Consider the following 25,521-nt stretch of genomic DNA (forward strand, 5'->3'; position numbering starts at 1 on the left):
AAGATGCATTTTGATTTTGAATGGTGTTAAAACGTATATTACTATGCAAGGTTAATCTCAGAGAATCCTCTAACCTAGTCCATCAAGCTGATTCTCTCTGTCCTTATATTGTTTCCACACACTTCCACACCATCTTCTCACTCTTGCCTCAGTCTCATTTCAAAGGAGGGACTTAGGGATGATTGCTTCTCCATGTTTTTCATTTTTAAACATTTATAGAGTGCAGAAACACTGTGCGGTATTTGGGTGATTTACATGTAACTCAAATCTGAAAATATAGAACAAAATCCTGTAATAAAAACAGAAGCATGCAACAAAGATCTATTCTAAAAGCCAGAAAAAAGTACATTTTGTTATGCCTTATAAAAGTAGGTGGTTGGGGGATTTACTGATGCCGAAGGATAATCGATTTCCAGTAGGCACCTGTGAAAAATTGGTTTACGGCAGAATTTGGAGTCCTCTACTTGGAGAAAACATTTGCTCTTGAGACCTCTCAACCAACAAGAAATTATGAACAGTTCTATTAAATAAGGTGGAATATTTCAGTAAATGGCAGTGGAGCTCATGCAATACTGGGCTGAATGAGTCAAATTTGCCTAAATTGGTGACAGGTCTGGTTATAATCCCTAGCAACATCTCATGGAGTCTTCTGTCAGTGGAGTGAACGTTCATCAGTTGCCTTTGACTGATAAATGATCTTTCACAATGTCTGAAAATTACAGAGTTCATATGTAGAACTTCCATTGTTCTTGATAATACAGAGGCAGCGTGAGATTGATGGATGGAGAGAAGTTTTGTAAGTGTGGAGTTGGGAACCCCAGTAAAGAGAGGATGTTAATCCTCCAGCACCAATAAGCAATAAATTAGGTCTTGGAAATTAGAGGTTGCACTGTGCTCTTTTTGGAGTTGTGCTTTGTTAAAGAAATTGTGCATTATTTCATCCATTATTGGGGGAAATTAAGGGTTGTATGTGAAATGTGCTTGGGCCGTTCTCTGTATGCAAGTTATTCCTGCAGTATAACTGCTCAATCTATTTCCCAGAAAGCTTTTAATGTTATACATTAGTGGTGCAGTGCAGGCAGCAGCTCCACACATTCCAATCCATAGTTCATATGAGACACTTTCTACTCAAATTACATGGAGCTGTAGGCTAGGGCAGAGAGGAAGTGATCTCTGAGAGGTGCACAAAGGGTTAGTGAAACTCCATCTCTCCATACCTTGAGTGTTCTCATGTGTTGGGGTTCCCATGCAGGTTAGAAGTGAAGTCAAGTTTGCTGTACCTTCAAGAGGGTAGATATGGTGACTCTTCAAGGGCATTGCAATATAATGACTTTGCCAAATGGTTGCTTAAAAATAAGACTTTTTTCTGCTTCTTTGTTGAATTGGACCTCTATAGCATTTGTGAGTACTGCAGATATACCTTCAGACTAGGTCGAATCGAGACATTAACATTTACATAAGAAACTTTGAGTTTATGTGAACAATTGTAGTTATATTCAGTACATCTTGGCAAGCTGTACATATGGCAGGCATTTCAGGAGACCCCGGGTCAAGCTGAGATTTCTTCCATTATTGTCACACAGTGGTATCCAACAGACCTACTTTGCTTTCTAGTTCGGCACTAATAGGCTCTGCAAATTGTGTGACATTCAGCGGAGGCCAGTTTGGGTCCTTCTCCAAGGATCTTTGCAGTATCCTATATTTAGTTCTCGTTTTGCACTTGAATAATGTCCTCATGGTGATCCAGAACCATCGATTATCAACTATATATGTCTAAAAATAAAGATCAAGTGTTAGATTGAAAAAACAGTACATATTACAATCATTCAATAGCAACATCAAACACATTGTATACATAACATATTTGGATATTAGGCATGAATATTTGATCTACTATTTAGTCAAAATATTCATTTATTTTCATTGTTTGCACATTGTGTGTTTGTAGGTTTCCATAAGTCTTCTAAAAAAGCTGGAATCTCTGTCAGGCTTCCTACAGGGCCACAGTGTAAATCTGTTGTCCTTGACAAGTGAGGGGACACCTGTGACAGTGACAGTAGAGTCCTCACAAAGGCATCCGCACCCTGGATCATCCAAGCTCACGGACACACAAACCTATCAACATGGGTACGAAATGCCGCGTCTGGACAAAGGTTTCTTATTATTGTTATTGTTATTTCTATCATTATTATTAGTAGTATTATTATTATTATACTATTATTATTACTAGTATTATTGTTTTTATTATTGTTATGATTATTAGTACTAACATCTTTATTATTATTATTATTATTATTATTATATTATTATTACTATTGTTAGTGTTTTTATGATTGTTATGCTTATTAGTATTACCATCTTTATTATTAATATTATTATTATTATTATTATTATTATTACCATTCTATTGTTATTACTATTATTATTGTTTTTATTATTGTTATTATTATTAGTATTAACATATTTATTATTGTTATTATTATTATTGTTGTTATTATTACTATTATTATTATTGTTCTTATTATTGTTCTTATTATTGTTATTATCATTATTGTTATTATTAGTATTAGTTTAATTATTTTTGTTATTATTATTGTTATTATATTATTTTCTTTACGCGTGAGTGGTAACACCCAACACTTACTGATTAGACAGAAAACGGAAACACTGATTATTAACATCATTAGAAAGGTAAGTGATTGAGTGGCAGGGAGTAAACAAGTCATAAATGTATATCAGGTTCTGATGAAAGCAAAAAAAAACAACTAATCCAGTGGCCCTTCCCAGATATCACCTGAGGAGCATCAGGTGCTACCTTTCACCCATAACTAAAGTCTTGTTTTAAGACCTTTGCACACAAAGCCCTAAGCGATGGACAAACACCTACAGAAGCTGTTTGAGAAGGAGTGACTGCCTCCAAACATATTACGTATAATCTCTGTCCCTTTACAATTTTTAGCTCATGGTTGGATAGTGTTGCAAAGAACCTCAATAAAAAATAAGTGTTAATAAAATGTGTTGATAAACAGTGTAGCTTGTTAAGTAAAAGTGAAAGATTTAAAAGCCTCAATATTAGTTAAATCTCAATGGAAAAATTAGAAATAAACCTGAAAAATCTCAGTTTCGACAAAGCTAGAAAGGACTGACCTACAATCAACCCCTCTAAAACAGGAACTTATTAGACATAGATGGTGACAGTCTGGTAATCCAAAAGATTACTTCTAGTGCCCCAAGTTCATACAATGTTGCACTATGTTTCATGAAATAAATCTGGAAGATGTATCCAAACATGGACAGATGTCCCTTCAGGGAAACTACTCAAAAAGGAGCGGTCCAGTTACCGCAGTATGGCCCACATTGATGGGCTTTTGACGCAGGGCAACGCATCAAGTTACTTTGATGCGCTGCCCTACATCAAAGGGAAAGGGCAACAATGTGCTGAATAAATGCAATGCACTGCATCCCTGTTTTTCTGCTGTGCAGGTGCTGTTTGGGAGCCTAGGGTCCATTCAGGCACCCTTGAACTAAAGGTGTCTGCGTTGTAGGCAGGACTGTTTTTGTGCTAGAAGGTGCACCTTCCTGCACAAAACAATCCTACAAGACTTTTTCCTCTTTCTATATATGCTGCAGAATGCAGCACACATAGAAAGCAGAAAAAATGAGGAGCAATAAAGATATTTTTTTCTCGTTGCGCCTCCCCTGGGAATGTAAAATATTTTGGCACATCCCCAGGTTTACAGGGTCTTGTAAATCTGGGGATGAGTCAAAATCCATGGGCGTTGCGTGGGGACACCCACCCCAACGTCCATTGAACTTCTCCCTGACGCAGAGTAAGGCAACACAGTGATTTGCACTTCATTGCCTTACTCGAGATTTATAAGGCCACTCAAGGCTTTGCAAGGCCTCATACATATGACTTGGAGGTCACAAATACTGACAGTGCAACGGCAGCACAAGGGGCTCAATAAAATGCCCCCAAATGTTTAAGGAACTTCAAGCAAACTATCCTGAGAAGAGATGTTCAGCAAAGTATCTAGTAACCTGTCCAGAGATGCACGAGCTCAGTATCCCCATGGTGAGGAGAATGGATAAGAGGTTTTTCTGAATAGTCGTTTTTGTTGCTTTTTGATGCTTAAGTTACTATCTGTCTCTAGCATGGCTTCTTCTTGGAGTCTTGGTCTCATAAACAGATGTTCTCATGTCAAATTTTAATCTGTGTGATGTCTAAAAGTCACACCTAGCCGAGGAGTTCATTACAGATTTATGAAAAAGTGGTGCATCGCTTGATACATACTCTGCCTCTGTTTAGTGACCTCTTCCTCGCAGCAGAAGAATCAGAGTAATCATCTTAAATTTCAGTGCACAGAGAATTACATCCCTGAATCACAAAACTCCTTTCAATACTTGTGTCTCACTTCTGTCTTAAGTATGAATTACGCTTGAATTTTCAAAACTGATTTGTGAAGCTGCTTGTCTTACTTCTGGTCAGGTAGAAGGGATGGGAACTTGCAGAAAAGGAAAGGGAAAGAAGGTCTAGAACTTAAGGAGTAGTTTATTCCAAAGATAGAAATAACACACAACTAAAAGAAAAATCTGTTTGTGATTCTGGCCTTACGGTAGAACTATTCCCTTTTAATGCCAACACAGGAGGTGAGACATCTCTACAGGTTTTGGTGCATCCTGAAAACACATTGTTTTCACAAACAATGCGCATGAAATTGCCTCCTCTGCATCATCAATAGTTTCAAAAGGTGGAAAATGCCCTTCTCAATAAAGGTCCTATTACCCTACATCAATGGTTCCTAACTTTTGACTTCTGTGGACCACCACTTTATCATTACTGGAACCCAGGGACCCCCACTGAATCATAATTGGAATCTGGGGACTCTCCACTGAGTCAATACTGAAAGCTGGGGACATAATCTGTTAATATTATTTAATTATCTAAGCAGTCGCGATCCCCTGAGAAGGCTTCGCAGACACCCAGGGCGCCCGGACCACAGGTTGGGAACCACTGCCTTACATCACATGTATGTTTTGGAGACAGCAATATAAAAATAGCAAATGCCTTACCTCCACAGTGTAGGCTGCAATGAAACTCACAATCAGCATTAGGATCATTGAAATTCTCCAGTATGTGGGAGTGCAAACAAGCTAAAAGAGAAAAACAAACTAATTGGTTTTCTCATGCTTTAGATGGATGATTCTCCAAATTATATTGCACTTGGATCTATAGGAAATTCAATGATTGTCCACAAAAAACATCACTGTGTCTGGACCTAGGTGGAAGCTTCTAGCAGCACAGCATGCAGCTGTGGAACTCATGTTGAGTTCAGCATTACTTGGGTCATGTCTTCGGGCATGAAAGACTTCCACTAGCTTCAGCTAGAGGACCAAGTGCATTTGAAATGTCCATCATAATACATTGGTGTGTACACAGCTCCAGGTGACTTTATTTAATAGTGACTCGAGTTATACTGAACCTTCATACATGCTTCAGACAGCTCCATTCATCTCCTTCCCACCTTCCCTCCATGAGATGTAGCAGTCCATGTCACCCGTGGTGCCAGCCTGGACTTCTCTTCCGTCATCTCTAAGGTGTGAGTCATCTCACAAAACATTCGGAATTCACCTAAAGACTTCCTCCATTACCCAAGTTCTTCCCTGTTTGTAGCACTATATAAATGTTGGTCAACTGAGCTCAACTTGATAGGGCTCAATATCATTGAATATAATCACTCATCAAAGGAAACCCCTGTCTGCCAAGAAGGGAGGAGAGATTCGGCCTCTAATGCTTCAAAAGGATAGGATTTAGATATGCCTACACTCCCCATTGCTTCCCAGAAAATGCTGAGAGGATGGATCACTGACTGGAATGTTTGCACACTGACAAATGTGTTCTCATCCCGACAAAGCAGACTCAGCCTCCCAAAGTGGATAAATAGCTTATCATGGTTAATAGTAACATTTGTTATTTGCACTACTTTAAATTGGTGGAAGTATGTATAGCATGGTACATAAAATATTGATGATATAGAATGTCCGTAGTGCTAGAGGCCTGTGCACTGACTGAGGGTGTGTTCACCTTCAGGCCTGAATGAGGGGATAAACAAATATACAAATATATACTTCAGGGAAGGGACAGGGAGATTAATGGGCCAGTGTACTGCCTCCCAACTTATGATACTGGCAGCCTTTATTGATTGAGCCAATCTCCCGGCACGCAGATTCCTATGGAGCCTGATCCATAATGTGGGACAGTCTACCTTTAGATTTGACTAGCTTGACATGCAGTTTTTTTGAGTAAGTGACCTGGGGTTTCTAGATTGACAGTTTGAGACTTTTTGTAGTCTTTTTGTATAGTTAAGGAGAAGTGTTGTGTGATTCTGTGCTGATGAAGCCTCATTGGATCCGTATAGGCTCCTGAGATGTAAAACATGTTGACCCACTACAGGGGGTGAAGGGTGTTCCTTCCCCCTTTCTTTATTTTTTTTGAGAGAGTGAATCAGCATTATTTCATTTCTCACTCTTCTGTTTGTTTTAACCTTGACCAAGACCCCTCCTTGCTCAATAAATAGTGGTTTAGTGCTGGGTTTTGAGCCAATTCTATCCTTTTCTTTTGTTCTCTTATCCTTTGTGTGCCAGTAGGTTGTCACTTTCTTTTATATCTCTCACCACGGCACACAACTATTGAGAAAAGATCTCCGGCAAAGAGCCCCCTTTATGGGGTGTTCGTCAGACATTGCAGCTCCAGTCTGACGAGGAGCAAGCCCAATGATGAAGCATAACATCCAATTGTATGTGTGAGGGCATTTGCTTCTAGAAAAAGGAGTGCGCTGTGGACCTACATATTTTTCCGCTTTTTTGGAACAGTGTACCTACGTATGTCAGTCAAATATACAAACAGCCACAAAGGGTGGGACAAGAGTCATTCAAATTCTATGTCAGGACCGGAGGCGAGGATTATGCCTTGCTTTCTCCACTTTATTAAATGAGCAGCCAAGTAATTAACACAAACTACAAGTTCCATGAACAGTTGGGAAAAATGAGTACAGTGATAACCAATGAACAGGAAGAATTTTGTCCAATTAACAGAAGGCAGTCCATAACGTAGTCCCTTGTTTGTGTTGAGTCTTCCTCTTTCTTCGCTGCTCGCAGCCGAGATAAGTCGTTTTTTTCCAGCTCTCTACATTTTCTCAAAATGATCTATCTGTTTATGCTTATTTTATTGTATTGTTAGTTATCGTGTATTTATTTAACTTTTCCAGGTTCGCGGGAGCGTTTATCGCCCCTTCGCGACCGTTTTTTAGTGTGGTGCACATTCCTTCCCGACAACCGTCAGAGGGCGCTTGTCGGGAAGGTAACCAAGGTAACCTTGGTAACGAACGAGGAGACGCGCTGAGCGCAGCGCACATATTTTCTCCTCAGAGCGCAACAAGAGTGTTTCTCCTCGACGCGCGCTCGTTCGTTTGAGCCAAATTTCAAACAGAATTATTCTCTGCCTGGAGAGCGACGCCCTGCTGGGTCCGTAATTATTTAAAACAAAAAAAAAAAAAGAAGAAGAGAAAGGCTTTGACGCCCCTTACAGGGGTCAGTATTGGCACTATATATATATATTTTTTTCTTCATACTTAACCCTTTGGGTTATTATTAGACTGCCTTTTTTTGGGACATTCTCCCAGGCAAGCAACGAAGGTTACTATCAACCCCCTTTGATTATTTTGGTGCACTGGGGTGTAATTGTCCCTGGATTTAGCCTCTCGCTCTTGAGTGCTCAGACACTCTTTTTTCTATCAACTGACGCACAGTTGTATACAGATATAAGTATATATATATATACTAATTAAAAAAAAAAAAAAAAAAAAGGAGAAGAAAGAAGGAACTTCTGAAACTATTTTATTGTTTAATATTTTTCTTTATTGTTCCCATATTTTTTCTAAAATGGATATGGATCCTAATGAGGAGGAGGAATTCTTTGATGCCGTGGACGCGTCCATTTATAGGGCCGTCTCGGAAGCAATTGGTCCTCTTGAGGACAGACTGTCGCAACAGATAGCGCGCGAATGCGCAAAACTTTCATCCCCTCCTGTTATTCCTTCCGCTCCCCCTGCATCCAATGATACCCTTGCAGTCGGCCCTCCAGCTAAGCGTCCTCGTGAATCGGGTTTTGATGTGGACCTCTTCGATAGAGTTAGGAATTCTCTGAGTACTCCTTCGGATTCTTCTTTTCCTCTAACCTCTTCAAGGCCTCTGTCACCAACTCTCCTTCACAGTGATTCGTCGGGGGATCAAGAAGCGGATGTCAGTCCATCCAGATCTTGGTTTCCTTCTGGATCGCAATATGCTCCTCAAATCTCAGACATGTTGGATCCCGATGATATTATCCATCCTAGATCGTCTGAATGGGCGCCATCTGACAAGGTGGCACTTTATGTTGCGTCACGTATAAGGAAACCGCTGGAGAAGGATTCTCGTAATTGCCTTCAAGCAGAGTGTCCGCGACCATCTTTGGCAGACAAGGTAGCCATCACTCCAGATTTAGACCCCAAGATGTCTACCTTTCTGCAGAAATTTATAAAAGATCCTAAGAAAGGAATTGATAGGTCCTGGAGAGCATGTCAAGATAAAATACTGGATGTCTTGGGACCCTTGACAAAAATTTTGGACATGGCAGAAGATGCTAAGTCTTCTGACGCTATAATTTCTCCTGAGGTTCTCTCAGGTTGGGCACAAGGCGCTATCATTTTTTTGGGAAATGCTAACTGCGCCCTTTCCACCGAACGCAGACGTTCTTTATTAATTAAAGTGGACCCCAAACTAGGGGATCTGGCTGATTCTGAAGCAGGTCCGATAGCGCAAGGAGGTTTGTTTGGTGAGCCTTTCATAAAAGAGTTAGGGAAGTTTGTTAATGCTTTCACGTCTCTGGACAAGGCGCACTCTTCAATGAAAAAGGTTTTTCCCACTCGGATTTTCCATGGGGCCGGTTGAGGAAGGGGCCGCTCGTCCGGCCGCCCACATTCAACCAACTCCTTCAGGGGGCAAGGCTCCAGGCAAACTCAGTTCCAAGATCACAACATATTTGCCAACTTCTACCCGACAAGGGCCAGACGTTTCAGACATCGTGGTGGCAGAGTATCTTCAGCAACAACCTCTTTCGGTAAGTGTTCTCCCTTCTTCCCTTCTAAAAGTAGGGGGTCGTTTGGCGAGTTTTATCCACGAATGGAATCAAATTACACAAGATGCATGGGTCCTACAAACAGTTCAAGGTTTCCATATAGAGTTTGTGGGAACTCCCACACAAGTTTCGCTTCCAAAACCCCTAGTGTTCTCTTCGCAAGACTCCCTTTTAGTAGACACCAAGATTTCAGATTTATTACAAAAACAAGCCATTTGCCCAACAACCCCATATCCGAGGGGTTTCATAAGCAACATCTTTTTAGTGGACAAAACGGATGGCGGTCGTCGACCAGTCATCAATCTAAAAGAGTTCAACAAGTGGCTTGTGTATCGCCACTTCAAAATGGAAGGAATCCACCTTCTTCGAGATGTTTTGCGCCCCTTAGATTGGATGGCTCGCTTCGACTTAAAAGACGCCTACCTCACTATTCCTGTCTATCCACCCCACAGACGTTTTCTTCAGTTTTTCTGGGGCGATCAAACTTTTGAATTCACTACCCTTCCATTCGGTCTTTCCTCAGCTCCGTGGTGCTTCACCAAGGTTCTCAAACCAGTGGTGGAACACCTCAGGGCTCAGGGAATTCGGTTAATTGTTTACCTCGACGATATTTTACTTCTGGCCCAGTGTCCCAAACAGCTTTCAACACATCTACAGACAATCACCAAAATGGAAGGAATCCACCTTCTTCGAGATGTTTTGCGCCCCTTAGATTGGATGGCTCGCTTCGACTTAAAAGACGCCTACCTCACTATTCCTGTCTATCCACCCCACAGACGTTTTCTTCAGTTTTTCTGGGGCGATCAAACTTTCGAATTCACTACCCTTCCATTCGGTCTTTCCTCAGCCCCGTGGTGCTTCACCAAGGTTCTCAAACCGGTGGTGGAACACCTCAGGGCTCAGGGAATTCGGTTACTTGTTTACCTCGACGATATTTTACTTCTGGCCCAGTGTCCCAAACAGCTTTCAACGCATCTACAGACAACCGTCAACTTGCTCCAAAACCTAGGGTTCATCATAAACGAGGCCAAGTCACTTTTAATTCCTTCTCAAAGGCTATTTTTTCTAGGTTTCACTATCGATTCGGTGTCCGCGACTCTAAGCCTTCCCTCCCGCAAGATGACAAAAATACGTCACAAACTTCGTCGTACCGTGGTCAAACACAAGGTCTCTCTACGTCAGATTGCCCGTCTCATAGGACTTCTCTCCTCCTCTATTCAGGCAATTTTCCAGGGCCCTCTGCATTATCGAGCTCTTCAACGGCTCAAGGCAGCCCACCTGCGCAAACGCCTATCGTATTCTCAAAAAGTGATTCTTTCACAAGAAGCGGTAGAAGAAATTCGTTGGTGGCTTTCACATATGGAAGCCTGGAACGGCAGAGCTATTTTCGGCTCGGCTCCAGATTTGGTTATAGAGTCGGATGCCAGCAGAGTAGGCTGGGGTGCTCGATGTGGCAATTTTCTACCGGAGGGACGTGGTCACTACAAGAACAGAACTTACATACAAACTGTCTCGAATTACTAGCCGGCTCATTTGCAGTCAAATGCTGGACCAAGGATTCTATCAAGTCCAACGTCCTCTTGAAGATGGACAATATTTCGGCGGTCCGATATATCAATCATCTAGGTGGCTCTCGTTCCGAAACACTTTCCAATCTGGCGTCCAGTTTTTGGCAATATTGCCTTGACCATCAGGTTTCTGTGACAGTACAGTATCTCCCAGGAAGCCAGAATCAGATTGCGGACTTTCATTCGCGACACCTCAAGGACTCCAGTCTGTGGAAACTTCATCCGGAAGTTTTTTCCTCTCTGTCCCAACTTTGGGGACCGTTCTCAATCGATCTCTTTGCTTCTAGGTTGGAACACCAGATTCCCAGATTCTTCAGCTGGAGGCCAGATCCTTTGGCAACAGCTACGGATGCATTTCTACAGGATTGGAGTCAGGAGAAAGCTTATGCTTTCCCTCCCTTTGCGATGATTACTCGAACATCCGCACAGGTGCGTCGTCAATCGGCATCCATTGCGATCATAACTCCAATCTGGAGGTCTCAAGTGTGGTTTCCGGTTCTTCTGGAACTTTCTTGGGATTTTTCAATCCGACTCCCCCTGTTTCCTTCGCTTCTTCTCAGTCCGAATGGTACCCCTCATCAGATGGTCCTCGAGGGTTCTCTAGCCTTGATGGCGTGGTGGATTTCCGGGGACGCTGGTCGGTGTCGGGACTTTCGCAACAGGCTGAGGAATTATTATCCAAGGCATGGGCCCCCAGCACTGGTAAACACTACAGATCTGCGTGGGGAAGATGGTCCAGTTGGTGTTTGCGAAGGGGTTTTAATCCCGTGGAGACAGACATAGTTCATATCCTGAACTTCCTTGCTGACCTCGCTTCCAAAGGTTTAGCTTATCGTTCTATTAATACTTATCGATCCGCGATTTCAGCTGGACACGTAGTAGTTGATGGTTTCCCTGTCGGCAAACATAAACTGGTGTGTCGTCTTCTTCTGGGTATAAGACTTTCTTTGCCTCCGGAACCCCGGTATTCTTTCCTTTGGGATGTTAATCAAGTTCTGAACCTCTTCTTATCTTGGCAACATAATCACTATCTTTCCAGGAAGGAGCTGTCGGCTAAGCTAGCCATGTTACTTTGTCTCGTTTCTTGTAGAAGGGTCTCTGATGTTCGGGCTCTCGACATTTCCCATAGATCCTTTTCTCCTTCAGGAGTCTCGTTTACAGTAGGTAGACGTACAAAAACTAATACCAGGGTTATATCTTATCCGGCTTTTCCTGACGCTCCAAAACTATGTGTGGTTCAATGCCTTAAAGCATACGAGGACATGTCCTCCGAACTCCGTCCTCCGGGTGAAGATCAGCTCCTTATCTCATTACGTAAACCTCATAGAGCTGTTTCTTCTCCTACTATTGCTCGCTGGGTTCGTTGGGTCATGCATGAAGCAGGCATTGATCTTTCCCTTTTTGGTGCACATTCTGCTCGTGGGGCTATGGCCTCTAAGGCATTCCACTTAGGTGCTCGCCTGGAAGACATCATTAATGCAGCAGACTGGTCGTCAGATTCTACCTTCAAAAGGTTTTACTTCAAACCAGTTCTGAACATAGCACAGTTGGTTGTCAACGAGCTTTAAACTAGCATAATCCTCGCCTCCGGTCATGACATAGAATGAAAAATTTCCTAGCCATCGTAACGGAAAGTTTCAATTCTATTAAGGACTCGGAGGCGAGGATTATCCCACCCTGATCACCTTTATAATACTACAAAGTTTAGGTGAACCCACCCCGTATTTAGAAAGTAAATTCTATCTTATATATTTCATATTTTTTCTCATTCTTATACTGCATTTAAAAAAAAAAAAAATGTATTCATTTTATTTAAACAACAACCTATTTAGTTTTCAGAATGAAAGTTCTTCCTTGATCTATTTTATTTTTCATAGGATCTGATACCACAAAACAAGAGGCTTCATAATCGTTCTTGGCTGGCTCGCGCTTCGAAAGAGGAAGACTCAACACAAACAAGGGACTACGTTATGGACTGCCTTCTGTTAATTGGACAAAATTCTTACTGTTCATTGGTTATCACTGTACTCATTTTTCCCAACTGTTCATGGGACTTGTAGTTTGTGTTAATTACTTGGCTGCTCATTTAATAAAGTGGAGAAAGCAAGGCATAATCCTCGCCTCTGAGTCCTTAATAGAATTGAAACTTTCCGTTACGATAGCTAGGAAATTTTTCATTCCCCTCATCTGAACAGATCTTAAATCTAAAAAATTGGATTATTATGTGGGGTATGTGACTACTCATTTCAAGGAATAATCTCTGTCCTTGTTGGGCTAAACCCTCAAAATCACTAAATTAACCTTAGCCCAACCCCCTGCTAGCCTGGGCATGGAGATGACAGGCTTCACTATCAAACACAAGCTCCTTTCGGTTATTATTGAACCATCAAAGCATACAGAATCTGTACAATATTTACATGGTGATCATACATCACAATTAAAATAGATCAATACTAAAAGCAGAACTAAAAATATAAAACAGTCACATATCCCTAACAATAGCTGGTTTCCTAAAACTATTTTATCAATGCTGTATAGATACCACAGTTTAAAAACCACTAAAAGATATTTCATAAAATCCCACCCCAAAATTCATAAATACTTGACCTAGACATGTTTGCCCATGAAAAGTACCCTGATAAATGTTGTTGTCTATGCAAGGTTACATCAGCCTTGCTTTGGTAAATCATTATGCATGCCATACAGCCACAGAAATGTACTCACAGCAACAACAATTACATTAGAAGTGTCACACTTTAAAATCCTAGGGGCTACAGCATATTGTCTAACGCCCAGGTTTAGACAGACAGGGCAGATCCACTTTTGATGAGAAGCAACATATGCTGGGCCAAAGAACAACATATGGTCACCCGTCTCAGGAACTAAGCCACAGGCTGGTCACAAGTTGGATACTGAACCTTTCTTCCAACTGCCTGTAAAAGACTTGAGTGGCAGACATCTACATTGAAAACGAACATAGAGACTCTTAGCAAGAGGTTCAGAAATAATATCCAAAAAAGGCTCAAAGTAGGAATTCCATTTTAATTAAAAAACTGACTGGATAGAAGGCCATTGGTAGTATAAAGGAGGTAACTCTTTCAGACATAAGCCCAATAGCAGGACTTTAAAAAATGTTCTTCTACTTTATTGATACTACTTGGATTCTCCCAATAACTCTGAAGACCTAACTTACATAACCAAGAAGAAACATGTTTGACCCATGGAATCGCAGACACATTTGGTCCTCCCAAAATATATCAAAGGAAATCTCTGTATACATGGAGTTCTGGAGTAGTCTAGAGTCGGACCTAATATACAAAAGGTTTTAATGCTATGTAATCAGAAATCCTATTCAGGCCTAATTCAAAATAGATTGGACTCAAGGGGGCACTGACTGGGCACCCCAGCAATGATGTAGCAAAAGTATTCTCTGCAACAGTCAGCCTTTGGGCTTTCCAATACCCCTACACCTCCACTCCAAAAATAGCTGCATTCTGCACTTTGGCTTGATATACTTTAAGAGTAGGAGATACCACTCTCGAGCTGGTACTCTTGTAAAAGTGAAAAATAGTGCTTAATCTATGCTGAATGAGAAGAAAGCCCTTAAGGAGCTGGTCTTTCCTGCCAAAATGATCAGAGACTCTTACACCAAGATAATCTATAGAGCCCACTCTCTCTGGTGGTGCATTATCTTCTAACACTGAGCAGCTCTTAACCGACCCGGGACTGAATACCATGAGCTTAGTTTTGTTAACATTCAAGTCCAGGTCTCTTGCTTTGGAGAACACAAAAAATCTATCTATAAGGTTCTGAAGCCCAGATGGTGTCTTGAAAGTTAAAAGGAAGTCATCTACAAAAAGTAATAGGGGAACATTTTGAGCATTTAAGGTTGGGGCATTGTTCTGGCATACAGATAGCACTTGAACCACCTCATTTATATACAAAGTGAACAGTGTAGGTGCCAGAATGCATCCTTGATGGACACCACGCTTTATAAGAATATGGTCGGTGAGTTCACCCTGACTACCCCATCTGACCTGAGAGTAGGGGTCCTCGTGCAGCTGCGCTATGAGATTAACCAAATTCCTAGGTACACCCAGAGTGCCTTAAGCCTTCCACAATATCCTTCTGGAAACAAGATCAAATGTGGCTCAGAGCTCTACAAAGGCCACACACAGTTTCTGCTTAGCAAGAAACACATACTTCCAGCCAGCTTGAAGGGGAGACAGCACACAATTTGTATCAACCAGCACCAGCAGCCTATCAAGAACCTGCCTAGCAAGAACGTTTGGCAAGTTGTCGATAAGGCTAATTGGCCTATAGTTCAAGGGGATAGTATGCCACTCTTCTTGAAAACTGGTATTATTTTGGCTCCTTTCCAAGTATCAGGGATAGGGTTGCCCACTGCTATGGCAGTAGATAACATGTTAATATAGCTAGCCCATATTAGCAGCTCTGATTTATATAAATCTCCTGGAATTTTATCAGGGCCAGGGGCTTTAGAGGATATCAATGATGCTATGGTTGTACTGGTGTCTCTTAGGGAGGAAACTATTCAGTTTTGGGGGGAATATTCCTATCTGCCATGACTTCTTCCAAAGAGTTAGATAAAGTCAACACCATTGGGTATATGTTAGAGCTGGGAATATCACCAGGTAGAGCATAGAATTTTAGTGAAGTGACTAACCCAGCTCTCAGGCTGGATATGGCTGTGATAAGATCTTGTACCATCCCAGGCACCATACAATAATAACTTCCAAGAAGACCCATTATCATTCAATCTAGTTGCCGCCAACAAATCCTGCCAGATGGTATCCTCCAACATTCTATTAGCCTGGATGAGAGTTTTTTTATACCTCGTTCTGACCTCTTTTATCGCCCCCTGTGAGCAACTCATGACAGCAGATCTTAGGGTCGGTTTAGACTCTGAGCAATAAATATTATACTATTTATTTTTGTTATGCATGACTGTCTGTCTAGAAGACACCTTTTCGTAGAAGATGACCTGTAACAAAGGACTCATGAAAGGTAAGAACTGGAATCTTTTCTACATCATAATTTTCATATTTAGACAGAGTTGCCATGAACAACTTATAAATCTCCTTATAGAAATACGAGTTGACATTACCCTCGGCTAAGTGACTTATTTATGGTTATTAGCCAATACTGGCTAATGCACTACAGTATTGCACCTATTGGCTGACCTTTGAAATACTTCTCGTAAGCGGGTAAGAATTAAGGAATTATGATCGCTGATGTGGCAAGGGTCAACCCTCATGTCATCTAGCATTTCCCACAGGCATAACATCCATAAATATATAATTGATGACACAAGTGTACTGACCATGTTTAAAAGTTGGACCATTAGAGGGCTTAAGCCCTCGACCTAGAAAGAGGGCCGTCAAATGAAGAGCAGCACAAGAACGTGGGCACTGCAATCTCTCTTGGAACTGAGGAATACCCCAAAATTCCTCTTCACAATCAAATATATCACTGCCATATGTAAAAGGTATAAACATCGCCCCCTACTACTTTTCTGATACATTGCTGAAGGGATTCTACAAATTCTTTGAGCTGTGTGAAAGTCTGAGACTCAACTCCACATGTGACTGATCTAGCATACACATTAATTATTATGAGCTTAACACCCGTCAGAAAATTAAGCTTAACACCTAACAAATTGTGCCAATATATATTTAAGATCAAGTGAGAGCAGTGTAGCTTGTTACTTAATAGAATTATTAAGCCTCCATGGCCCGACCACTATCCCAAGTAAACTGGACCCCCATACTATGGCCCACGTAGAGCATCACTTTTCTTGTTCCCCCCCCCCGGACCCCTTTAATGCCACCATGTGTGCGTCCTATTTAAGATACCGCCGCATTGCAGCACTTTGTAGATATGGCACACCATTTTTTGGAAATCTAACGTCACATTAGTATTAGAAATATGACGCTAATGTGGCGTTAGATGGCACAAGGCCATCTTTAAATTTGGGGCTATATCTTAAGAACCGTTCCGTAAACACCGGGTCAGTATCCCACGGTCTTCTAGAATATTCAAATGTCGTGATGATTGATGTAAAAGACCCACTCAGTGTCTACTCTTCACGGCAGCCAAATTCCAAAAGATAATAGATAATTTAGGACTACTATCTACGGCGCTACACATACTTCCTGGAAATGGGGCTGGGTGTGCTTTTCTTATTATGTTACTATTGCACAACCTATAACCCAAGGCCTTTACAATGTGTCGCCTCCCCACTTCCCCTGTCCATTGATTAAACCAATGTCCCACCCCGTTCACTGGAGGCCCTTCAGTCCATGCTAAACTAACGACAATGGATAGACAATCTATTATATTTCGAAGAGAGCTACATTGGTGTTGGGTAATTCATCAGCTAAAACAGGGACACAGAATTGATCAGGACCAGCAACACCAGCAGCTTCCCGCCTGTGATTTACTGAAATAGCAGCATCTGGCGGGGATAACTTCAATCTTATATTGGTGCTATGTGCTGCTCTATAAGACGTGTGCACAACTAAAAATCAATAGGATTACTAGCTAACAACTTATCTTTCAGAAGCACAATGGCCCTGATCTGACCTTGGCGGACGGCGGAGGCCGTCCGCCAAGGTACCGCCGACAAATGACCGCACCGCGGTCAAAAGACCGCAGCGGCCATTCTTACATTTCTGCTGGGCCGGCGGGCGCTCTCCAAAAGAGCGCCCGCCGGCCCAGCAGAAATGCCCCTGCAACGAGGACGCCGGCTCAGAATTGAGCCGGCGTAGTTGCAGGGGTGCGACGGGTGCAGTTGCCCCCGTCGCGTATTTCAGTGTCTGCAAAGCAGACACTGAAATACTTTGTGGGGCCCTCTTACGGGGGCCCCTGCAGTGCCCATGCCATTGGCATGGGCACTGCAGGGGCCCCCAGGGGCCCCGCGGCACCCCCTACCGCCATCCTGTTCATGGCGGGTTTCCCGCCATGAACAGGATGGCGGTAGGGGGTGTCTGAATCCCCATGGCGGCGGAGCACGCTCCGCCGCCATGGAGGATTCAATGGGGCAGCGGTAAACCGGCGGGAGACCGCCGGTTTACCCTTTCTGACCGCGGCTGAACCGCCGTGGTCAGAATGCCCTTGGGAGCACCGCCAGCCTGTTGGCGGTGCTCCCGTGGTCGGTGACCCTGGCGGTCACCGGCCGCCAGGGTCAGAATGACCCCCAATGTCTGCTCTAATAACTGAAAAACAATTGCGCTGGAATCTTGTCCAATGAATGACCTTATTAACCAAAGAATCCTGATTTTCATAAGACCTAGGTGGCAATTTGGGCACCCTAACTATATAAATGGTTCTTTCAGACGCTCCTGCTTTTTGGAGATGGGAGTCAAGATCTAACAACCCATTGTCATACAACTGATGCTGATGTTCTAAAGCCCCAACTAAAGCCTTGAGAGACCTAGACACCAGCTTCTAAACATGATGCAGGCTATAGGCCCCCTCTGGAAAAGACACATGCTGATGGGCAAATGTAATGTACCCCGGATAGCCAACCTCCTGGAATTGAGGTCCGGATACTTTTTGTTTTTTCCCTGTAGAGCCCCCAGTAACCACAGTACGCAACAAACTATCTGTACTACTGGTGACAGGTCCATGGAAAATGTCTGAGGACAGTGTCGGAGCTTCCATTTAAGCATTAAGGGAATACCCTCCCCCACTTGAGTTTCATTCAATCGTTGACCCACCCAAACTGGAGCGCTTGCACCTGCACATTCGTCCCTGCCCCCCTGCTATTAAGAGCATTAAACTTTTAGGGCCTGATTTAAAAAAAGTGGTGCTGCATCCAATGCAGCACCACTTTTCTTGCTCCCCTTAGGACCCAATTTTATTGCTCCCCTTAGTGCCCCCCTTTCACCACCATGTGTAATATACAGTGCTCCGTGGAGCAGGGTAGGGGCAATAGCGTCACATTTTTTACACTATTTATGTACTGTGTAGGATTAGTGCCATCATTTTAGTGCTAATCCTGCAGAGTACATAGGGGCTCACTGGAAGCAATGGTGTGCCCCCTTTTAATTCCTGCTCTGTGCAGATATTAAAAGTAGCTGCAAAAAAAGGCCACAAAGGAATCTCATGGATTCCACTGCACCATGTTTTCCATACCCCTTACAGGGGAACGCCCTCTTTGCATACGATATGCCTAGCGCAGGCATATTGTGGCGTGAGGGGTTACAAAGTAGTGCAATGCGTGCATTGCACCACTTTGTGAATATGGCGCAGTGATTTTGGCATCACTGGTCCACATTATCATAAAAAATTATGCTAATGTAGCACAAGGAGGCGCTAGGCCCTCTTAAATCTGGGCCCTAATGTCATCTAAAGTTTGATGCAGGGACAGCAAGTCACAACTGAGTGGAACCCTTGTCAAGCTGTTTTCCGAGGTCTTTGTAGCCAAGTTCTCTCACACAGCAGGCATCTCCTCAGGTGAGGGGGCAACAGTTTCAGAGCTTCCCACATTCTCCCTCAATGGTCCAATCCTATAAAAACATGGAAGGGCCAGTTGCCACTATAACCTCAGGGCTAGCGGGAAAGCAGGGTGGCTCATTGTCTTTAGCAGTGTTACCGTTAATGCAGCGATGCGAGGCGTAGCCTTCAGATGAACTTCTGACTGTTGCAGAAAATGCAGTTTCATTATTAAATTGACATGCCTGTTGACTACTAGGCTTATCCTTTTTACCAACCAGCGCAGATTTTTTAAATATTTCAGATATTTTATTGATTTGGGGCCCATTGCCATTAGTGGTGTTATTATTTAAAATGGCCTTTACTTCTTCAGTCAAGTTATCAATATCCTCTAACGTGTTGGTCTCTCTATACCCAAGAAAACGAAATTTACTGGGAGACTTTCTGGATTTTTGGGTGTCACTAGTTTGTGAGGGGACATCTACCGCTTTCCGCTTGCCCATTTCTGGTAATATCACTGAATCAGTATAGATTCCAAAATGCAAACCAATAGGTCCAGAAAAGAAATGCAGCAATGAACCAGTTCACTACAATAAAACTGAGACTTACTTAAAAGAGGGGTGGCCAAGCCCGGTCTCTTCCGGGCGATGACTCGCAAAGACAGGATCAGTCTTCACCCGGTCTTCACCAGTGCATGCGCCCAGGTGTGTCCTGCGCACGTCCGATGCTGCAGGACCGCGGCTCTCCTTATGTGCGACCTCTGCTGTAGAAAGTGTCAGATGCCAGTCAACCTGCAGGCTGCTGGGGAATGTTGTGCGTGAATCCCCCCTCCCCTCTTGGTCTTGATTGAGTCTCCTGTACTACAGGACTATGGCTCTCCTTATGTGCACCTCTGCTGTAGGAGGTGCCGGTTGACCCACAGGCCACTTGGGAATGTAGTGCACATATCCCTCCTTGGTCTTCATTAAGTCTCTCACACTGTGGAACTATGGCTCTGCTTATGTGTGCCTCTGGGCGCAAGAAGTGCCAGGTGGCAGTCGACCCACATGCCACTGAGTAATGTAGAGTGGGACCCCCTTGGCCTTGATTAAATATGACAGGGTTAATTTAGGGGTATGTGTTAAGTATTTAGGCGGTTCTAAAAAGATAAATCAGTAAAAACGCAAAATACAATAAAGTAAAATTTAATAAAAAAATGAAACCAAAATTACGGAAATTCAATGAGGAGGAATTGAGATATGAATTTTTAAAGTTTAAAGTAGAAATAGTGCCAAAAGCACAAAGCTCCGAAGACAGTCAATGGCCATGGGAGGCCAGGATCTAGGTGCAATAGGAGCTGACCGAGATGGAGAATGGGTCACTACGCCACCCAGGTTTGCCCTGTTAAAGGTTTTATCTTCTGACCTATGGGTGATTTATTTCTTGACTGAGGCATGGTGTTCCACCATGGGGACAGAGTAAATTCTGTTCCCATGGTGGACGAGGTTGTCCACCTCATTCATAAATAACAGTCAAACAGGCGATCATTTCTAAAAAAAAATTGCATATTATTAAATGCTTAGGAGCCGTGTCAGCAGGATGCATCCCTGAATCACAGAGTATCTTTTTTTTTCCTTACAGAAAGAAAATCCTTAAAGGGAATTTTAATTTTTGTAAAGAAAAAATATAATGCTCCCGTTACTTAGGATTCTTCTCCCATGGCGTGGGGTGCATTATAAGGTTTGTACTGTTGCTTACAGCCAGATGTTATCTGACTACGCTTCTGCCCATCTAAACTGGGCAGGCTGACAGGTAGTGATTTCTCTGATGGCCCTTGATCATCAGACCAAGCGGAGATGGTTTGCCCTGACAGAGACAAAGTAGTCTCCGCCGCTGCCAAACCGAAGGCCCCCGCGTTTAAATCAGGTGAGCTGAACTCGTGTTGGCAGCATATACTCCGCCATGACAGAGTATACATAACACCAACATGTACGTCACCGCCTTGGTCTTTCAAGCAGGCCTGGGTGATAAACTCTGCTAGGCAGGAGGGTGTTCACAGACTTTGTGCCACTGCACACTCCGCTTGGAGTGCAGAGTTCAACAAAAGCTCAGCCTCCACCGCATGGCAGAGACCCTGACGGGACAGGTCCGCAGAACTTCTGTTTTGTTTAGTTTTAAAACCTATACTGCCTCGTCCTACAACAATCTCTGTTCAATACAGCTGTGCTTTCAAATAGGGCAACACTCGCCACCCTCAGTGACATAAGTAACCCATTTTTCCATAATTTTCCAGGGGACGGAGGAGGGAGGCAAAGCTTGCACACTCGACTCGTGCAAAGAAACTTTGATTTCCATCAACAGTCGCTAAAGGGCGCGAGTCTGCAAGACATCCACCCATCACAGATGGCGCGCCACCCCATGTGTGCTTAAAAATATTGATGCACACCAATTGTGAGGAAGCTGGGCCTCTAGGCTAAAGTTGCCACCATGAAAAGCTGCTAACTTTTCCAACTGCAGTACACCCACAGTTGTGTTATAGCGCCTTGTGTATGAAGCGCCACAGAAATGAACGACACAAATACTATTGCCTGCCCTTTCTTAACATTGCTTGCATGCCATCCCACACAGCTCAATGGCATTTGAAAGCTGTCACCCAGGTGCGCCTTTGTATCGCAAAACTCTGTAAAACAGCTTCAGAAAGGGTCATCGCTTCTATAGGGTCTCTGCTTGACACTATAGGCATATACATTATATGCATCCACACAGGTACATATTCAGAAATGATCATGATGAGATAAATAGACCTAAAATATTAAGGCTCGGATTTAAGAAAAATGGCGTTTCATTACATGAAGCTCCACTTTTCTTGTGCCCTCCTATGTGTGCCGCATTAATGATACCACGCACCATGGCACACGTTAGGATCAATAGTGTCATAATTTCTGATGCTATTGTTGTACTTTGCAGGATTAACGTAGTAACGTTGCTCCTAATCCTGCTAAGCACATAGAAGCCCATTAAAAATAATGATGTACCTCAATTTAACACCTGCACTGAGCAGGCGTTAAAAATGCCAAGAAAAATGGTGCAGTGCAATCTCATCGATTCCACTGTGCCATTTTTCTGGGCCTCCTAATGGCAGAACGACCCCCTTGCAAACATTATGCCTGGAGCAGGCATAATTTGGCGCAAGGGTTTACAAAGTGCTGCAATGCGTGCAGTGCACCACTTTGTAAATTTGGCGCAGTGTATTTGCCAACCTAACGCCACATTAGCATTAAAAAATGACTCTAATGTGGTGCTAGGTGGTGCTAGACCCATTTGGGACTAATTTCTATGTGCAAAAAAAACAAAGGTCAACCTGGCAGACACTCTTCACGTTCAGATCAGGCAGCCAGGATCAAGACATGTGAAATTTGTGCAGACTCCTGGCTGCCTGAGCTGAACTTTGCTGGGCTGAAGAGGTCACAGCTCCTATGGGCTTGACCGTCTCAGCTCAGCAAAGGTGCATCGAGGCCCTTCCCCTCGGTGATGAGGGGAAGCGTCACCCATTGACTCCAACCTGGGCGCTTCAGATTTAAGACTTAAGCGCCCAGGGCGAGTATCAATCAGTGACACCTCGTCACAGAGTGGGTGGGGTCAGCAGTCTCGATAACCCCATCCCACTCTGTGATGAAGTTGGGACTGCTGCCTTCCTTCATTGTCTGATCTAAGGTCATCCAGTGAGGTGAGGCAGCAGTCTTAACCCTCCAGGCCCTCTGAGCTGAAGGTAAGTGTGCATGTGTGTGTTTTTTAAATTAATGTTTGGTGCATACATGTATGTTTGAATGTTGATGAGTGTTGTGAATGGATGTGCATGCATGTGTGAATGAATGAATGCTTCCCGTCCACCCCCCTCCATCCTAAAATTTCCGGCTGCCACTGCCTGGGATGTCTTGTTTATGATAAAAGGAAGCTCAGGGAAATAAAGAATTTAAGAGTATATTTCATACATCTCTTTTTTAGGAGCACAAAATTTAAACCAAATGCTAAAGAGACTCCTCGGAGGCCGAGGTCTGAATTGAAGTCAATCCATTGCATACCTTTTCAAATCATTGTTTGATCCAAATCACACTGATGGTCCAGACACCCAAAGCACATTCCACCTGATTTAAGACTGTTGGATCCATCAGAGAGGCATTGATCTCATCAATGACCTCACCACAGCATGTCCAGAGGGTGCCTGCCTGTTTTGTGCACTGAGATCTTTGCATTAAACCACTCATCACAGTTGCTGCACTACTAAAGGGTATCGTGCCCCTTCCTTTGTCTCTTAACCCCTTCACATCCCCTCTCAGTGGTATTGGGCAAGTCTAAACACAGGGTTGTCTGTCCTTTAACAAGCTCCATATATTCATATTTGACCCTCCTGCCATGAAATATTAAGGATTATTATAATTTCACTGTGGTAAAAAATACCCTCCTGTGGTCATCTTGGACTGGAATACCTGTTGCTGCATGTCTACTGTCTTTGAACAGTAGCTCCTGCCCCTACCCCCAATCAAAGGAAACTAACAGTTTAAATTTGTTTAGGCTGGCTGGAATGTAATGGGCAACAAACAAATGTGTGATGTACTTGCTTTTACAGTCTGTGTAGTTTCTGCTACAATACATTCAATGACAATAAATGCCGTTAGAGTGCATGCCACTACTGTATATCCTTCTGCATTACATGTTACTACAGAGCATGATATCACAATACCAGCTACTTCAACACATTAGAACAATAGATTTGATTACAATAAGAAGTACTTGAAAACATACTACTATATTGCATGCTGCTACAACACAATCTTCTCTAATAAGTGATATTAAAAGCTATTATAATATATGTTCTAATAGAGGACTTACTATTGCAATCCTTTGTTAGTCTAGTAAATGCTACAACAGAACATGCTGTGGAGGTACATTCCATTCCATTACATATTACATGATACATGTTATTCAATTGATGGCATTGCAGTACACAGAAGGAAAGTATCTCCACATCTGGACATGCCAAAGTCAGGATGCTCCTTCTGAGAAAGGGTGCACCACTAATATTTGGACAGTTCCAAAAGTTACTTATTGCACCAGGTTAGAACTGTTATTAATGGTTTTGGCAACAACGGTTACTTACATTTTTCTGAACCCATTTAAGGGAAGTCAGATTTTCTGGCAATGTTATTCAGAAAAATAGATTTGTACAATGAAAATTCGCAGATACAGCATAGTAAGCCTGCTTTTGTATTTTAAATTTTACAACTGTTGTGAAGTGGTAGAGATTTGTTGAAACTTTATTTTAAATTATTGAAGTTTGCGGACGTCTACACAGTAATGAAAATGTACCAAAAGGTGCACTTTTCCTAAGACGCTGAAAGGTGAGTGTTAAGATCATTGATAGCATTTTAAGAACACCACACTCCAAAGTTGTAATGACATTTCTGAGCTTCGGAGGGTGTAAACTGAGCTATGGATTAATTAAAAGTTCCCTATCATATGAGAGTAAAACATTTAAGAGACAATCTCTTACCTCCAGTGCAGTCTCAATATCTTCACTTTTGGTAAACGTCAGAAAGAGGAAGACCGCAATCTGTGCGACCAACAAAAACAAATGTACATCTGCAACAAAAAGAAGACATGACTGATTCAGACCAGCAGATTTGTACATCCACTGTCAGCCCGCAGCATTTAGTAACTTTCAGTACACAAATCTGAATGTCAAAATCTCAGAAATATTGTCAATATGTCCTGAACTCTGACACGCCATCATCTTGTTGTGCTAGGATTAGAATGTTCAATTAGTTGATGATGACATTTTTCATGTTTCAAACAAGACCTTGACCCACCCATCATACGTGTACTGGACTTAACTTGCCTTGACTCGTGTGGTTCCCAGTATGTACTTCCAGAAATCCACCTTTTCTGCATGGTCAACACAGAACTATTCCTTTTTACAGTTTTTCTGCTGGACTTAAAACTCTGTGCACTGTTTCCCCAGTGAGTAAAGTGGGAATGACATTGTCAGTGGTTAGGCTACAGCTGACACATACAAAAAGTGATAGTATTGATTATACACTTTAGCCCCCAACTTTCGACCTGTAGCAGCTACAGATGAAATTGAAAGACTTATTTTTACATTTAACAATACTCAAATCTAATGGTTCAGTATAAGTTTTATTAAATATATTTAAAAAGTAACTTTTAGATATTTACTCTTTCCCTGCCTGAGTTTTATGATGGATAGTTAGAAGTAGCCTCTATCAATTCCATGCTTATACTTATCCTGAATGCGGTGTAAACAAAGCGTGAAATTCCACC

At 42.6% G+C, this 25,521-nt stretch overlaps 1 protein-coding gene across 1 annotated transcript; it reads right to left on the reverse strand.

Annotated features, from left to right (window-relative positions):
* Window positions 1-179: 179 nt before the first annotated feature.
* Window positions 180-25,193, reverse strand: LOC138265207 (probable cation-transporting ATPase 13A4). The gene is made up of 3 exons (XM_069212760.1): window positions 24,734-25,193; window positions 5,074-5,154; window positions 180-1,773 (listed from the first exon to the last, which is right to left on the reverse strand). The coding sequence occupies exons 1-3, from the start codon at window positions 24,869-24,871 to the stop codon at window positions 1,576-1,578; spliced, it is 417 nt and encodes a 138-aa protein (XP_069068861.1). The 5' UTR covers window positions 24,872-25,193; the 3' UTR covers window positions 180-1,575.
* Window positions 25,194-25,521: the final 328 nt, after the last annotated feature.

This window comes from Pleurodeles waltl, chromosome 11, assembly GCF_031143425.1.
Source record: "Pleurodeles waltl isolate 20211129_DDA chromosome 11, aPleWal1.hap1.20221129, whole genome shotgun sequence".
In the NCBI taxonomy this organism is placed as follows: domain Eukaryota; kingdom Metazoa; phylum Chordata; class Amphibia; order Caudata; family Salamandridae; genus Pleurodeles; species Pleurodeles waltl.